General features: G+C 37.7%; 1 protein-coding gene across 1 annotated transcript in view; it reads right to left on the minus strand.

The window, feature by feature from the left end:
* Positions 1 to 312: 312 nt before the first annotated feature.
* The window catches only part of LOC149805381 (uncharacterized), a 68,437-nt gene continuing 51,062 nt past the window's right edge, over positions 313 to 17,687 (minus strand). The window contains exons 12-13 of the mRNA XM_089949857.1: positions 12,610 to 12,763; positions 313 to 6,411 (exon numbers count right to left, since the gene is read on the minus strand). Of these exons, the coding sequence (XP_089805983.1) occupies positions 380 to 6,411; positions 12,610 to 12,763 (6,186 nt within the window). The 3' untranslated portion in view covers positions 313 to 379. The remainder of the gene's footprint in view (positions 6,412 to 12,609; positions 12,764 to 17,687) is intronic.

Genomic DNA, 17,687 nt, shown 5'->3' on the forward strand with positions numbered 1-17,687 from the left:
AATTTAAATAAATGACTTCCGTGTCAGGCCTGATGGCCTGATTCATGGGGTGGCCTATCATAACAGGGGCCTCTCACAAGGGGAACCACTGTATTTGGCAGCATGCTGTTATGCTAGTATTCACAAACTGACTTTCCCTTTTCTCTGACTATCCAAATGCAGTGCCTTTAACATGTAACACTAATGTATGAGACAGTATTATATTACTAGTATTTTAGAACATTTATCCATTTAAGATTTCCCTAACTACTGATATATAAATTACTAAGACGGCCAACACTTCAACAAATGAATATAAAAATGTTCAAGAAATTCATTATAAAATTTATTTGATAACCAACAAGGTGCTGATTGACTGAAGTAAGCTCTAATTGTGAATTTAATTTACTGGCAACATATCTGAATCGAAGGTCCTTCTGATGTAGCTGTACACTTCCATGGCACGAGACTGGGAAATCTGTCCCTTTTTTTCGATAGACATTACAGAACTATCTACCAGGTCAGACAATGTTCTGAAACCGTTGCATAAGTTCAACACATGAATATAACCTAACTTTGGCACAGTGCAGAGGAATTTAGCAACACTCTGCTGTTGGGAATTAAGTTCCAGTGGAACACTGATGGCCATGTTCTTTCTGTGCTCCAGCTGACATAGCTCAGCCAATAAGGCTGCTGTCTCAATCTGATTATTGGTAAAATACAACCTAATATTAGATCTAATTAACTGGGAGATTGTCTTATCTACATATTTTGTCCAGTGAATAGGTCTATGAGATTTATCCTCTCCGAGCTTTATTCTATCACTCTCCAGGATAAGACATGGTTGATCATAGAGTTCTGCAAAGTATTGCATTCGTTCTATCAACTTGAGCCTATTCGAGCCATTGCTGAACTCAGACCACTGTTTTCTGTCCACAGCCATGCGGTTGCTGATGATGTAGTCACATCCTGGCAGCTGAGCAGCACAAACATGAATACTGTGTTGGAACCTGAGAGTTGACACAATATCTTGTGCACCACTTATCTCCCTTGAATCAACCAATAAAACAAACTTCTTGGCAGGTTTACCAGTACTTGTATTTATGTCAGTCATCATGGCCATACTGGATTCCTCTTCATTCAATTCAGAAATTATTATATTTTGTTCATTTTCATGTAGCTTGGTTACATTTTTAACACTCATACAAGTGTTCTTATTTTTCAATTTTGTCATTTCTTCTTCCACTTTACTGTGTTCCTTATCCTTCATTTCACATCTAACTTTAATATTCTGAAGACCTGCCTTCTCAGCTGTTTTTTTCCTGAATTCTTCTTGCTTTTCCTTCTGTCTTTTTAATCGTTCCTGTCTGAGTTCTTCTGTTGTTTTACAATGAATGCCTTTCACTATAGGGTTTGTGTTCTCTGAACAAACAGATTCTTTACATCCATCATGAACGTAGGTGTTGTTCTTGCTTACACACTTTTTTGTGCATGCATTTAGTTTTGCATTATCACAAACATCTTCCACTTCATCAATACTAGGTAAAGACAAGGCCTTCTTTACCTCAAATGATCTTAAAAATTCTTTATCTGGTGAGTTAGTATCTTCCTTCTTATGATCTAATTCTTCATCTGATGATGATGAGTCTGCAAAAGTCCTGACCCATCTTCTGTTAGTTTTATTCCTTGCTTTCAGTTTCGCTGTAAAGTTCTCCAATTTGCTTTTCCCTCTCTGTCTCTTTCTTGGGGGAGAGATTTCTTTCAGAATTTTTATTTCAGCATCTTCATCATCTTCTGAGATAAGACTCAGTTCTTCAACATCTTCATCAGCTACACAAAAACTGTCTTCCATGTATTGGGACTCATCTTCCTCTGGGACTTGGGAAAAAACATTTCTTCTGTTGTAATGATTTTGAAGTTTGAAGCGACCACTTTTTGTGTGGTGAATGGGGCTTCTAATTGATTTGAGATAAACAGCATGCATGTCACTGTCATCCACAGCCTGAGCTTGAGACATCTGAGTAGCATCATTGATGAAGCTCTCATCCAAGTTATCCAGGTCGCTGTGATCTGCCTCATCCTCTGAAACTTGCCACAGGTCCTCCTCATTAACTTCCGCCTCATGTTCAATAAAGGGATTACTCCTAAAGTTGCATTTTCTCTTCTTCTTTTTGTCCTTTGTTGAAATGTAGGAATCAACTTCTTTTTCAATATCAGATTTTATTGTTACTGACTTCTTTATCAAGCTTTTGGGTTCTTCAACAAAATTATGTTGAGCCTGTTTAGAAATCCACAAGGATGAATTTTCAAAATCTTCATCTTCATCCTTGTTTTGAACATTTGCTAAATCAAAAGACAAACAAGCCTTTGAGGTCTTTGTATCTTTTGAATCAGTATTAATGATGGAAGATTTCCCTCTGAGTAATGAGACTGTGGGTCTTAATGGTGTTTTAAATTGGCAATCCAAATTTCCACTATCTGTTTTCCTGATCTTAGATGAGTAATCTGGAGTTTCTGGAGATGACAAAATAGCCATCTTTCTTTTCTTTCCCACTACTACAAAACTATCATCCATATCGGAATCATTTGACATGTTTTGCAAATCTGGATCATTTTCAACACCTCTGTTAGGTTCTTCCCCATTTGTATTTTCAACAAAATGCGGAGCATGAGAGTCTGTTGCACCAACAAGATTTCTAAATTTTGTGCTCTCAGATGACTGTGTCATGGGTCTGTCTTGTCCTACAGAAATGGCAATATCCTGATCTTCAGTTTCAACCAGTTCTTTCAACAAGTCATCCTCATATTGGAGACTGAAGGATGTCTCAAATACAACATCTTCCTGTGGGAAACTATAGTCTTCTTTGGACTCATCTTCAACAGAAAAATATTTGACTATTGTTTGCATATTACTTTTGACTTTTGTTTGCATATTACCTTTGGCTATTGTTTGCATATTACTTTCAACTATTGTTTGCTTATTACTGACTAACTCATGCCCCACCAATAATTCCTTTCCCATCTTGTCAAGTTTGTTTGTAAGACTCATATCTGTCTTGTCTGACCCTGCACAAACTGCCACATTTCCTTTTGATACACTGCCAGTATCATGCATCGTTATACCCTCACTGTTAAAATTAATCATCTTTTGTTCACCCTGCATGCCTTGATCCATCCTCTGCAGTTCTTCATCACTACCAAAGCCATTTCTATTCTGTCTCTCCTCAACATCTGAACTATTGCTATTCTCTATGTAATTAAAACTCTTTCTCCTTAGTTTGTCTTCATTACCAGTATTCTTCATGTTTTGTTCTTTTTCTAAGTCAAAAACCTCCACTATGGTCTCCAAATTACCTTTTCCAGTGTGGTTATTATTATTCTTTCTCTTAATGGCAACAAAAACATCATCATTCTTGTTTTCACCTGTACTGTTGAGAGTTGATTTTTCATGTTGAACAATTTCGATCTGACAGTCTGAGGAAACAATACAACTATTTTCAGAGAAACTTTCCTCTTTTGACGAGAGCTTCAATGACCTCCTGCAGTAAATGGATTTCTGATTTGAGAGGGATGATTGAGAGAACTGAGTAGAACAAGGAGATGGAGGTACAATGTCCTCATCAAGATCAAATCCTAGATCAAACTTGGGAAATTCTATCTGATCTTCGTCATCATGATCTTCGTCATCAGAATTTGAGAGCCCTGGTATAGTAGGACCATTACATGATGTATTTTTCACCATATAAGCATCATGACTTTGTTCATGATAATTAGTATTTTCTTTTGCGGTATGGCTTTCTTTGGAAGGTAAAATTTTCTTATCTTTCTCTGATACATGCAATAACTGTGAAGCCATTGAATTCACAACTCTGGAATCAGATCTAACTGGTTCATTAAAATTTGCATCAACAGCCTTTTGTTTGGACACTGAGGCATTTATTTCTTTCCTGTGTTTATCTCTACTGCATGTGTTCATAGGCTCTGTACTCAGTACAGCACTGTCATTAACACAGTCAAAGGCCTGAGTAAAGGTAAACTGTGTTGAGGTGTCCTTTTTAGCCCAGGAGGTCTCAGCAGCTTCAAATCCATCAAAATCTGAATCATCTCCAAAAATTTCATTGAAACTATTATTCCTTTCAAACTGTGAGGAATCTATTCTCCTTCTGTGTTTTTCCAAATAAACTTTGTCATGTTCAATAACTTGTGTATCACAGTTGGGCAACGGCAGTTTTGTCTGCATTTCTGTGTTTGAATCTTTTGAACATGTTTGCTGAGAATTTATATCCTTTGTATTATTTCTGGAATTCAATTTAGATCTGGAGTTGGAGGATGGTGAATATCCATGCATGTGCAGATCCTTGTCAAGGACAAAAGATGATGTATCCCCTTGTGCTATATTCAATGTCTGATTTTGTCTAGATCTTGAGTCGCCATCTGGAAAATCACAAGCACTCTTATTAAATTTAGAACAGATTCTGGACTTTAAGCTCTTTAAGCTGCCACTAATTATTTCCCTTTCAGTACAGCTGTCTGCTTTTTGGTTCAAAGGGAAAATACCTGTAACATCTGAAAGCTTATCAGTACTGTCCTTGTGGCCGTCATGTCCACGGTTCAAAGACGATACTACTTGAGACCTTTTCCCAAGGGATGTGCAGTTCTTGGCACAACTGGAGCTGACACGTTTTCTGGACTTTTCAAGACATAGAAAGAGCAATTCATCGAGATCTGAGTCATCTGAATCTTTGTTTGACTCCGAAATATCCGTGACTCCTTTGTCCATCTGATCAGCATTTAATACTAAAACCTTTCCAGGAGGGGAATGCCTGTTCAATACTGATGCCTTCTGTTGTCTGACATCATCTCTACCAATACTTAAGAGCTGTTGTTTGGAATTCACTGAAGTTTTAGCTCCAACTTTACATATGTCAAAATTTCCTTGTTTTATATGTTTGGGATTACCACCATGCTGATTCATTCCTGGATTTCCAGAAGATGTAAAAACAGTCCCCTCATGATCACATTTATTGATGATTAAAACATCCTGTAAACTAATATTTTCTTCTGAATGCACTGTAAAGCTTTTAGAATCAGAAATCCCATTTCTCAAGACATCTGTGGGCCATTGTTCAAAGTTTTCACTCAGTATCTTTAGTTCCTCTTTCATGCCAGCACAAGTGGTCAAATCATTCAATAAATACCTGGAAATCTTACTTGCATGGGAGTTTTCACTCTTGTTTTTGAATGAATCCATCTGAGCATGAATGTTTCTACTTGAACCAATTTGCTTTTGACAAACACTGGGAAGTTCAGTTGGTCCATTTTTCAATTTTTCAAAATTATACTCACATTTCTCCAAATCAAGCACACTATTAATTTCACCAGTGTTATTTATCTGATTTTCCTTATCCCACTCTTCTGCTATCTGTGTGATATCAAGGCAAATCATTCCATACTCAACATCTGGAGCATTCAGTGTTTCAACCATATCTACAACAGATGGAGGTGATCTCACACTATACATTGAACCTGCTTTGTCAATGTCCTTTTCACCATGTAGCTTGTGGTTATTACTATGTCTCACTCCTCTGATTACAGGGAATAATTTAAACATCTTTTTAATGTTTTCATCTTCTACATCAAAATTAATATTACTTATTTCATCTATGTTTGAGAAAACTATTCTTTCACACTCATTACCAGGGCTGCTGATGGGTATTGGCTGGTCTGACTTTTGAAATTCAGTCTTTTCTGATATATCAAAGTCGTGATCATCCATATCTGCAATCACTTCCACTACAGATTGTCGTACCTTTGTGTGATTTTTTTTAACACCTTTCATGTTCTTCCTTAGTAAATCACTTTCTGTTTTCCTTCTATCATACAACTTCTGCATTACCAATGGTAATGCTTCTTTATTATCAGAATTCATTTCCTGTGGTGCACATTTCCTCTGATTTACTAATGCATCTGAACTAAGGCACTTTCCAGAAGGTTTTAAATTATATTGTCTTTCCTTAGAATCGTCATACATTTGGTTTTCATTCAGTACACCATTATGCCTCTTACTTGTACCCATGTCAATTGGATTATTAGCATTCAGGTCAAAGGGAGGTAACTCCACTTCATCTGGGAGAATCTCCACTTGCTGAATTTCTATATCTGGCAAGTCAGTTTTCCTTTTCTTTGTCTTTCTGTTAAAGACTTGTTCAGAGTTTACTTCACAATCCTCATTCAAATCAACAATATATGCACTATTTCTTCTCTTTCTTCTGAATTGTCTGGTATCAATCTCAGTATTTTCTGATAAAGGAACACAAAATTGTTTTATTCCATCTGTATAAGACTTGGTTTGCATGGGTTTCAATATATCATCTTCATTAAGGTAGATTGCCATCTCCAATCCATAGTTATCATCTTCCGGATTCAGGGTCTCTGTAATTGAAATGAAATAAAATGCTGGATAAGGTTTGGGATTCAAGCTTAAAATTCAAAGTTACTTCCATGGAAGCAGCTGCCTCACTTGGCGCTCAACATGAAGAGGGAAGAGGTTAGTGTTAAGATTGGTCGGCCTGGTGTCAGGATAATGTGACTTGGTGGGACACAATGCTACATGTCTGCGGCACGATGCCCCCGTGCTAGACACCACTAAAAACTGTCATACTGCAGACATTGTAGTGATATGACTGGAAATATGTTAAAGCTGCATTAAAAATCCAAATCACACACACACACACACACACACACTTCCATGGATTACCATGACAACTCTAATCATGCTTTTAACATTTTTACCATCCAACCCCAACCCAACCTTCAGGACTGAGGCCAATGGATCATAATCCTGATTCTGTTGCATATATTTATTGTCTTCCTCCTATGACTGCATGTAAAAAGTAAAATATAGCTAAACACAAAAATATAACTTAATATTTGACCTTTCACCCTCACACAGGGACTGGATGGGATAAAAAAAATTTATACCTCTCTTGCACATGGGTAACTTATGCACAAGCTAACCATTCGGTTTTATGAATTTCCACCAAATGGTTTAGAATGAAATGTGGAAACAAAGGCGGATGGAACTTATCACAATATCTACATACTTGGTGATAAAGCATGGGAATAAGTAACAAGAGGTTCATGCTGGGTTCAGTTCACTAACTTTGCTGCCATCAGCCTGCAATGCAAATTGTAAATGAAGTTGGCCAAGTGAGATCACTAACCTAGCTGATGTCTGTCTACAATGTAAAATGCAACAACAGATGGCCAAGTGAAACACTAATTTTGCTAACATCTGTCAACAAATCAAACTGCAATAGCAGCTGGACAAGAAATATGACCGAACCCTGCTTTCTGCTGAAATTTATTTCAAAGGTGATGATTGCATATTCTATGAAAACAACTGTTTCAAGGTTTCATTCAACCATATATGGCACATTTGTGCAATAGTGAAATGCAATGCATCTATACTAGAATATTTTCTGTCCACGTGGGTCAAATTCTGTTCAAAGTTGTTTTTCTTCTTCAAAGATAAAAGTGCGCAAATGTTTTTCCTTTCTTCAGTAATGGCGGCCATGTCTGATGGTGAATCTGTACCATTTCTGGAAATGTGAAAGGATTTGGTCCAATTCTGTTTGACATAATTAATTCTGAACAGATAATAAGGTGATAAACTAGTGCTCATTCTGGAAATGGAAAATTGGGTTCCAAAAGACTCTATCAGGTCAAGAAATGGGGTAACTTAGAAACCAACAGCAGTTGCAAACATCCTTTCTACTAGTCTCTTTTTTAGTTCTTTAGAAATTCAGACATATATCATTATTAGAGGCACTTCCACCATGGATTTATCAATTTTGTTAATAAATATTCACTTTTCCAGCATGTGAATCAGTTGTTTTACAGTTCCCTTCTCTGCTAAAATATCCATGTCCACTGATGCTGGTGTTGGTGATGGGTCTATGGACTAAACCTTGATAATAATAGTAATAATAATAATAATAATAATAATGACCTTATTTAAAGAGGGTAACACAATTAGCTAAAAACTAATCTACCTTGAAGCCCTCAGGTAGATTACTTGATTACTTAGGAAATTCAGCCCCACATCAATGAAATTCTTAAAAGGAATTTGATCTGACTTGTCCTGGTTGGGAATTAACCTTAAACAATCCTCTCTCTTCCAGCGGGTGAAAGGTCTCCTGGTTGAGGATTAAGCCCTTCTTTTTCAGCAGGGTGACAGGTCTCCTGGTTTTGAATTAACCCCAGACAAGCCCTTCTTTTTCAGCAGGGTGACAGTCTTTTAGTAAAACACATTGAGAAATTATGTGTATCAGCCAGACTGTGAAATACTGGATAATGGGTATCCCTAATGATCCTAAGTTAGCTGCTATTACTCCCATTACCCCAGTAGAAGCTCTGCATGTGAAAGCATGGCCAAAGAAAACAGCACCAAAATGAAAGACCTCCTTACCCATAAAGAATTGCATGAAATTCCTGTGGGAAAGGAGGTTGAGGATAATGTAGGTAAGGATCCTGGAGGTCTACAGAGACTGTCCAGTCATTTGCCCTTATGGTGTTCCTGTTCTTTCCAAATAAACCTGTTTAATGGACTAAAATTGATCAGTTGAAATTTTCACCCATTTTTGGAAATCAGGAAGATCTAGGAATAGAATCCTAAGCTTGGAGTGTTAATTACAATCAATAGTGATCCCCTTAAATTATTGAATGTACACCTTTTCCCTTTAGGAATACCAGATTAATCTGGTAAAACCAAATGGGGTCCTTGACAGAGCTGGATGGTCCCAGAAGCTAAACCAGAGACCTGCTTTTGGCATGGAGAGGCCTTGTGTCATGTTAGTTAGGTCTAACATGTCCTTTGAAAAACAACTTAATCTGGCACCTATGGGGATGTCAGGAAGAGGGCTCAGCAAAATGGGCTAACTGCATCCCTCCTTTTTGAGGGTGGTTAAGTAAGCAGATTTCCTCTTGTGACCCTTCAGGTTGCCTCATTTTACAACTGAAAGGAGAGGAAAGTTTTTAAAAAGGGTTTGGTTGTTCTACTGGGACTCATGTTTAAGATGTTTAGAGCCAGACTTTGAAAGAGAAACTTCAGAATGTAGATTAAGGGCAGTGGGGATATGTGTGAAGGCTGAAGGTTACATCCATCCTACAAATCATGCAAAAAGCTTCATTCTCTCTTAGTTGAAAACTGCTTATTACATCTGGACATGTATTAATATATTCAATGTAATATTTCAGATTAACTTTAGTCATGATACTTCTTGGTCTTGGTCTGAATTGTCCTATTTGTACTAATATCTACCTATGACATTATTATCACACTGTGATCAAGTCAAACATGTGGTAAATTATTGTTTGGCTGCTCATGTGTAAGGTAAAACAAAAGCAATAAGATATCCAACACATCTCATTTCATGCAACAAGAGTGAGATTAAAAAATAAATATTGCAACCATGAAAATAAAGGCAACTTTACTGAATCATCATTTCTTATTTTGCTTTCATTTAAACTGATATGCACTGATTTAAATTTGGAATTTCTAATTTCAAATTCAGAATTCAGAAGATCAGAATGATTCTGACTGAATCAAATGGTTGGTAGGGATGTGACAGGTTAAGTTTGGTTATCTGCCTCATTACCAATACTGAATGACTAGTGAAAAGTCCAGCTGCGTGTCTGATGACAGATAAACAAACATCTGGTGACTGGTATTTGTTGTCTTGCCTAATGCCCTATGCTTAGATCAAGTGCCCCATGCCTGGTACCTGTTGCCTTGCCTGGCTCCAATTGCCTTGTCACTGATCAATGACTGGGCTCACAGTGAAGATTATTTCAAAGAGTACCTGGCCCAGAACTTAACTCTTTTGACAAACTGGGTACTTTGATAAGAAAATTTCAGAAGAAGACAGCACATTCTATACAGCGTAAAGGTTGGACCTGCTCAAGGTGTTACTTACTTTCCTGTGTTGGGAAATGCCCTTAACCCCTGTGGGATTGTCATGCTGGAAACTTCCTTGAAACAGTAACTATTACTGGATCAACAAGCAGACACCCCTTCTGGAATCAGCATGCTGGCAACTTACTTACACCAGGAAATACTACTGATAGGTGAATTGGCAACTTCCTTAAACTGGATAGTACATGTGATTCCTCTGGAATAAGAGTTCTGGTTACTTTATTACACCTGGAAAGGCCACTAAGGATTGGCATGCTGGCAATGTCCTTACACTGGGAAGTGCCAATGAATCTTTGGTGAAATTGAGTGTTGAGTAGTTCCTGAGAAGTTGTTTAAAGTTTTATATATTTATAGTAACAGTGGCCATATCTGATGGCAAACTGGCATCATTTGTATAACTTTTAAAAGCATTTATGCCTGCACGTTTTCTGTCAAATTTGGGCAAATACTGTTGAGTGCTTTTTAAGATGTTGTTTTCTATTTTTTTAGTAATGGCTGACAATTTTTGTATTGTAACTTGCTACTATTTTGTATCAAATTTGAAGTCATCTATGCCAGGATGCTGTTGAATTTTTGTCAAATTCAGGTTGAATGGTTTTTGAAATGTAAAAGCTTTTCTATTTTTAATAACAATAACCATATTGGATGACATATTGGCATCCACTAAACAAAAACAAATCTGAAAAGACTCATTCCAGAATGCATTCTGTAAGATCATGCACAAACTGACCAAGCAGTTTTTGAGAAAAAGTTTCAAACAGCATTTGTGAACAAACAATATTAAACCGACAAATTTATCTGGGCTTATACCCACGTGAACTAAAAAACAAATGGTAAACAAATTTTCCAAGTTTTCATTGGTAACATATCATATTTTGACCATATATAACACAAATACAAGGGACATAATTGACTTATTATGCTCAACTTCATGCAACCAAATGTTAAGGAACACAGATACCCTACCATACTGCCTAAAATTAACCTATATGCAAAATATAACAAGATATGACAGATGGATTGATGGACAGACAAAAGGCAAAAATATAACCCTACAGTTACAATACTTTTACATGTCTATGGCATAAATTACATTTAATAATTAACATACTTATGGTGAGTTTATATTGACCATTAAGGAGATGAGATACCATAGTTAGTACCATTGAACAATATAATTACTGCATTTAAAAGTTTTTCTTAATTTTTATAAACAAGAAGCCAAAGTGGACCTGAGACTCACCTGGGTTACAACTGCTTAGAAACAAATGCAAGAGAAGTTGCCTAGGAAATCTATGTTTTGTCAACTTACAATTTAAGTATGGCATATTCTTATAATATAAAATCTCAGCCAGAATTTTATATTCCATGATAGGAATATTGCTTCAATCAATGACTATTGTACCAACAGAAAGTATGCCATGATATGAGAACCATTTTAATCAATGATTCTTGTACCAATGGAAAATATGATATGAGGACTTTTCTAATCAATAATTCTTGTGCCTATGGAAAGTATGCCATGATATGAGGACTGTTCTAATAAAAGATTCTTGTACCAATGGAAAATATGATATGAGGACTTTTCTAATCAATAATTCTTGTACCAAAGGAAAGTATTCCATGATATGAGGACCAGTCTAATTAATGATTCTTATACCACTGGAAAGTATGCTATGATATGAGGACTGTTCTAATAAAAGATTACTGTATCTATGGAAAATATGCTATGATATGAGGACTTTTCTAATCAATGATTCTTGTACCTATGAAAAATATTCCATGATATGAGGACCATTCTAATCAATGATTCTTATACCAATGGAAAACATGCTACGATATGAGGACTGTTCTAATACATGATTCTTGTACCTATGGAAAGTATGCCATGAAATTGTTGTTGTTGTTCTAGGGTTTAACGCCATTTTTCAGCACAAGATAGGCTATACATGGTGGCCAGTATTAATGGTGGAGGAAGAACCCTGGAAAACCCAGGGAAGAACCCCCGACCAACGAAAAGCTACTGGCAGGCTTTCCCACGTACCCACGCTAGCCGAGCCTTGGACTCGAACCCACGCAGACAGAGGTGAGATGGCAGTGATCTGTAACGGTGAGCGCTTTAGACCACTCGGCCACTCGGGGCCCCGATGCCATGAAATGAGGACTGTTCTAATAAAAGATTCTTGTACCTGTGAAAAGTATGCCATGATATGAGGACTGTTCTAATCAGTGGTTTTTGTACCAATGAAAAGTATGTCATGATATGAGGTTTGTTCTCACTAATGATTCTCATACCAATGGAAAGTATGTCATGATGTGAGGACTGTTCTAATCAATGGTTTTTGTACCTATGAAAAGTATGTCATGATATGAGGTTTGTCCTCATCAATGATTCCCATGGAAAGTATGTTATGACGTGAGGACTGTTCTAATGAAGAATGTTCTAATGATTCTTGTGCCTATGAAAATTATGCCACAAACAATGTAAATCTAAATCTTAAATAACATCAGCAGGGGTTGGTTAAGAATCTTTCTGTGTCAGTTTTTATTTTTGGTTCCATGCTCGTTTATTAGGACCAATCCAAAGAATCATTAACTAGAAAATTTAAACTTCAAATATGAGAGCACAAGCAAATTTTTAAATGTATCCTTACGTTGAATTTCTATGAATTCCATGAGCTCGACAAGATGTTTAGAGGCAAGAGAGTGTTCAATCAGGTGAGTGGGCTGGAGCTGGTTTTGCCATGGCAACCATTCTGTAAGTGATAACACTCTACAACTGTCATTCTCCTTCTCAACCAAGTCTTCCTGCAAAATAAACACCAACCCATTTTTAATACTGGTCTACATTCTGTAGGCAACTTCAATGATAGATGCAAATTTAATGGATGACATCAATAACATATTTTAATATAGTACATTATTGACATAAATTGTTAAATATAATGAAAATTTACATAGCTGCAAGATAAAAAGATAAAGATTTTGTCTAAAATAGTCCTCTCCTCATGGTGATGAATGTGGAAATAGTAGAGATGACATAATTGTAGACTAACAGACATGGGAGCCTCAAAAGACTTCATATGGGCCATATTTTCTGTTTAAACAGTGGATTTCTATCAGATTTCACCTGTGGAAGCATGGGAAATCCAAAGTGACCAAGGGTAAAATGTCATGGTCAAGTGTAGAATTATGGAAATAACTTGTATAACCTTTTCTTTCTCAAGAAATTTACACCTTACTATCAAATTAGGTAAATGACATTGATTGAAAAAGATATATTTCCTCTGAATCTCTTCATTATTTTAACTGAGTCTCCCTCAGTTGAACCAGTATAGAATGGAGAAACATAGTCCAATTTAGATATAACTAACAAATTTTATTGAAAACATGGCACATAGAGTAAAAATGACATTTTCAAGAAATTCTGATTTATGTCTTGCAAACACATCAGCAGAATGGGTAATCAGTTTGAGTGGTTTCTTTTATGACAATTCATATTTCATTGATCCAGATTAAACGAATCATGCAGAAATAAACTTTGAATAAAATAAGGAGACAGAAAAGCAAACAAATACAAATTTCATATCTTGATGTTCATCCATTGGTGTTGATGACGACCATTTAATGTCACTGATTCACTGGGGGTGGGCTTGGAGATGGCAGATCAGTCTGATCCGGGCTCGGAAGAGTCTGTTGCAGTGGGGATATGGATGTACAGGCTGCTGACTGGGAGTTACAGAACTGCTGTTCCTGGATTTGCACAGATCACATTTCTCAGCTGTGTCCACCAGTCTTTTCTGCTCAAAGGCTGCTGCACCAGCATTGACATGACTGCGCCAAGCAGATTCGTTAGCAGTGACCATCTTCCAGCTGTCAAGATCAATGCCTAGGTTCTTCAGTGAGGCCTTGAGGGTGTCCTTGTACCTTTTTTTTACCACTGTGAGATCTCTTGCCTTGGTGTAGCTCTCCAATGAAGACCTTCTTAGGTAGGAGTTCTACCAGCATGCAGACAACATGGCCAGCCCATCGGAGTTGTGCCTTGCACAGCATGGTATGGATGCTTGTCATGCCAGCCTGAGTGAGCACCTCTGTGTTTGGTACCTTGTCCTGCCATCTGATTTTCAGTAGTTTTCTCAGGGAACTCGTATGGAAGTGGTTCAGTTTTTCAACATAGCAGCTATACAATGTCCATGTCTTGCAAGCATAGAGAAGGGTGGGGAGAACAACTGCTGCATAGACTTTTAGTTTGGTGGCAAGCATGATGCCTCTCCTATCCCAGATATTTGAGTGGAATCTGCTTGCTTTGGCAATCCTGGTGTTGACCTCATCGTCTATGTGGACTGCTTGTGAGAGAGTGCTGCCAAGGTATGTGAACCTGTCTACATTTTTGAGCTTTTGGCCATTGATAGTGATGGATGGTTCCAGGTAATCTCCTCCAGGAGCTTGTTGATGTTGAATCTCGGTCTTGCTGGTAGAGATGGTGAGTCCGAAGTTGGTACACGCAGTGGATAAAGGTCCATGCTCTGTTGCATGCCTGCCTCCATGCTGGAGTTGAGGGCCCAGTCATCTGCAAACAGGAGGTTGTGAATGTTCTCAACTTGGACTTTGGTTTTGGTTTGAAGCCTCCTCAGGTTGAACAGCTTCCCATCCAGATGGTATCGGAGACCTACTCCCACATTGCTGTCCTTGAAAGCATCCTTCAATACTGCAGAGAACATGAGGCTGAAGAGAGTGGGGGCTAAGACACATCCTTGTTTCACACCATTTGTAACTGCAAAGTGTTCAGAATAGTTACCCTGGTCCTGGACTCTGGCATGCATGCCATCATGAACCTACCTCACCATTTCATTGAAGACGTCTGGACTTCCAAATTTTGCCATGATCTTCCAGATGGCTTCCCAGCTGACAGTGTCAAATGCCTTAGTCAGGTCCATGAAGGTGGTGTATAGCTGGACATTTTGTTAAAGACACTTTTCTTGCATCTGCCTGGCAGTAAAAGATCATGTTGATGGTGCCTCTCTCCTTTCTAAAGCCACACTGACTTTCTGGCAGTAGTCCATGATCAAGGTATTCTGTGAGTCTGTTCAGCAGTAGCCTGGCAAGGACCTTGCCTGTAATGCAGAGTAGAGAGATTCCTCTATGGTTGTCGCAGGATTGGCGATTGCCTTTGCGTTTGTAAATGTGGATGATGGATGAATCTTTGAATTCCTGGTGTATGCGTTTCATCTTCCACATGCCACAGAACATCTCTGTTAGTCTTTCCGCTAGCTTTGGCCCACCAGACTTGTAGCTCTCAGCTGGGATGGAGTCTGCTCCTGGAGCTTTTCCCACTAGACAGAAGCTCAATGGCCTTATGAGTTTCCAGCACTGTTGGAGGGTCAGTCAATCTATCATTGATCTCCACCTGGGGTAGACAGTTGATTGCTTCACTGTTGATGGAAGAGGGTCTGTTGAGGATACCATCAAAGTGTTCTGCCCAGCGATGCAGTATCTTCTCCTTCTCGGTTTGAGAGTGCTGCCATCAGAGCTCAAGAGTGGGGCTGTGCCTGATGTTACTGGGCCATAAACATCATGAAGAGCACTACAGAAATTCTTCATGTTGTGTCTGTCGGCAAAGGAGGGCATCTTTCTTTGCAGCAGACTTGGGGTCAATGTTGTATGCACGATGGAGATGATGCTTCTCCTCTAGCAGGGACTGTATTTCTTCACAGTTTCCATTGAACCAGTCTTGGTGCATTCGGGCAGTGATGCCAAAGGTTTCAGATGCAGTAGAGTATACCAGATGTTTGAAGGCCGCCCAGCATTTCTGTACATCGTTGGTATTATAGTCTGTGGTTTCTAGCTGGCTTGTCAGAGCTTCTGACAGAGCTTGCTCAGTGTTGCAGACTTTCAGCCTGGAGACGTTGAGTCGTTTTGGGACTTTAATTCCCTGTGGACGTCTGGGAGATTGAATTTTAATACTGATCTTGGAAATCAGTAGCCTGTGTTCTGTCCAGCAGTCAGCACCACACATGGTCTTGGTCACACAGACATCATGCCTGTCATTCCTATGAACTAAGATATAGTCGATCTGATGCCAATGTTTGGACCGTGGGTGCATCCAAGTTGTTTTATTACTGTTAGGCAGACGGAAGACAGTATTTGTGATCAGCAGATTATATGTTGCACACAACCTCAAGAGCAAATGTCCATTGCTGTTGCAGTTGCCAATTCCATGTCTACCAATAACTCCATCCCAGGAGATGTGGTCCATGCCAACTCTGGCATTAAAATCACCAAGAATGATCAGCTTGTCTGAATTGGTACGTAAACAAAGTCTTATCTTACTACAGACAAAGATGTCAGAATTGATTAAGTACATTCTTAATCAACAGATTTGTAGACTAAATAATTAGTGCACAGACACAAGTTAACATATCACAATAAAAGCAAAACACTTTGCTTAATAAGCCTGTACAAAAAGATACAATATAGACATAATCTAAATAATCTAAAACAGCAAACCATGTGACCTTGATGATTTATTTCTGATTGGTTAATATGGCACTCGGTTTGACATGACGATGCAAAAATAAACACACAATTTCAGTGTACACATGAATTTATGAACTAGATAGCAAACAAGTTTTTTTCTACAAGTGCTCCATGTACAGGTTATATTCATTGTATAAACATTATACAATATACTAAAATTTTGATCTCCATGGTGGATATAATTAATGATCAATAAGTAAACAAAATAATGAACTTTGGCTATTATATGCAGGAAAATAGAAATTGCAAAAATCCATCTTAACATATTTTGTAAAGACCTTGATATTCAAGGCATATGAAAATATACAGAGTAGCATTTTTACAACAACAAAAAACAGTTATTTTATCATTTATATACTGCGTATCTGTTTTGTTACACTAAAAAGGAGAAGAAAGACTCTTCCTTGAAGTTTTAAAGGAAATACGAAAATGAATTTTTTAAATACATTAAATTCCAGTTCCAGGGGTATATTGCTGGATTACCAATGCAAATACACATACTCTTTGCAAAGATCTTTACATTTCCAATCTTGTCACAAAACCTTGAATTAAGAAGGTTTGTGTTGTTTGAGGTATTATGTTATATATTATAATCCATCATTTATGATAACTGATAAGAAAATTATCCAAATATATCTTGACAACAGATGATGAATATTTTGAGACAGTGACCAGAATTATGTTATGAATGTTGTTATTGGTAAAAAAAGGGGTAAAACACTAATTTAGATGCTACCATCCAAGGTGTAGAGAGGTGCATTTCTGATGTGAAATCATGGATGACTTGTAACAAGCCGCAGATGAATGATGATAAAACTGAGGCCATTCTGATCACAACACAAAGACTTTCTCATTCACATCCTTTACCTAAAACAATAAATATCAGCAATGCCAACATTAAATTCACACAATCAGCACGAAACCTAGGTGTTACTCTGGACAGTGCTCTCACACTGCACCAACATGTCATGAACATATGCAAGGCTGCATATCTTGAGCTGAGACGCATCAGCTCAATTCGCAAATATCTTTCAGTTGATGCCACTAAAACACTTGTGTGTTCTTTAGCACTTTCAAAACTGGACTATTGTAACTCAATTCTGTCTGGTTCATCTCAATATCTACTCCAGAAACTTCAAAACACAGCTGCTCGGATCATACTTAGAGTACCACGATCAGAGCATACCTCCGTGCT

This window comes from Sinohyriopsis cumingii, chromosome 2, assembly GCF_028554795.1.
Source record: "Sinohyriopsis cumingii isolate HCF-2022 chromosome 2, ASM2855479v2, whole genome shotgun sequence".
NCBI classification, from domain to species: domain Eukaryota; kingdom Metazoa; phylum Mollusca; class Bivalvia; order Unionida; family Unionidae; genus Sinohyriopsis; species Sinohyriopsis cumingii.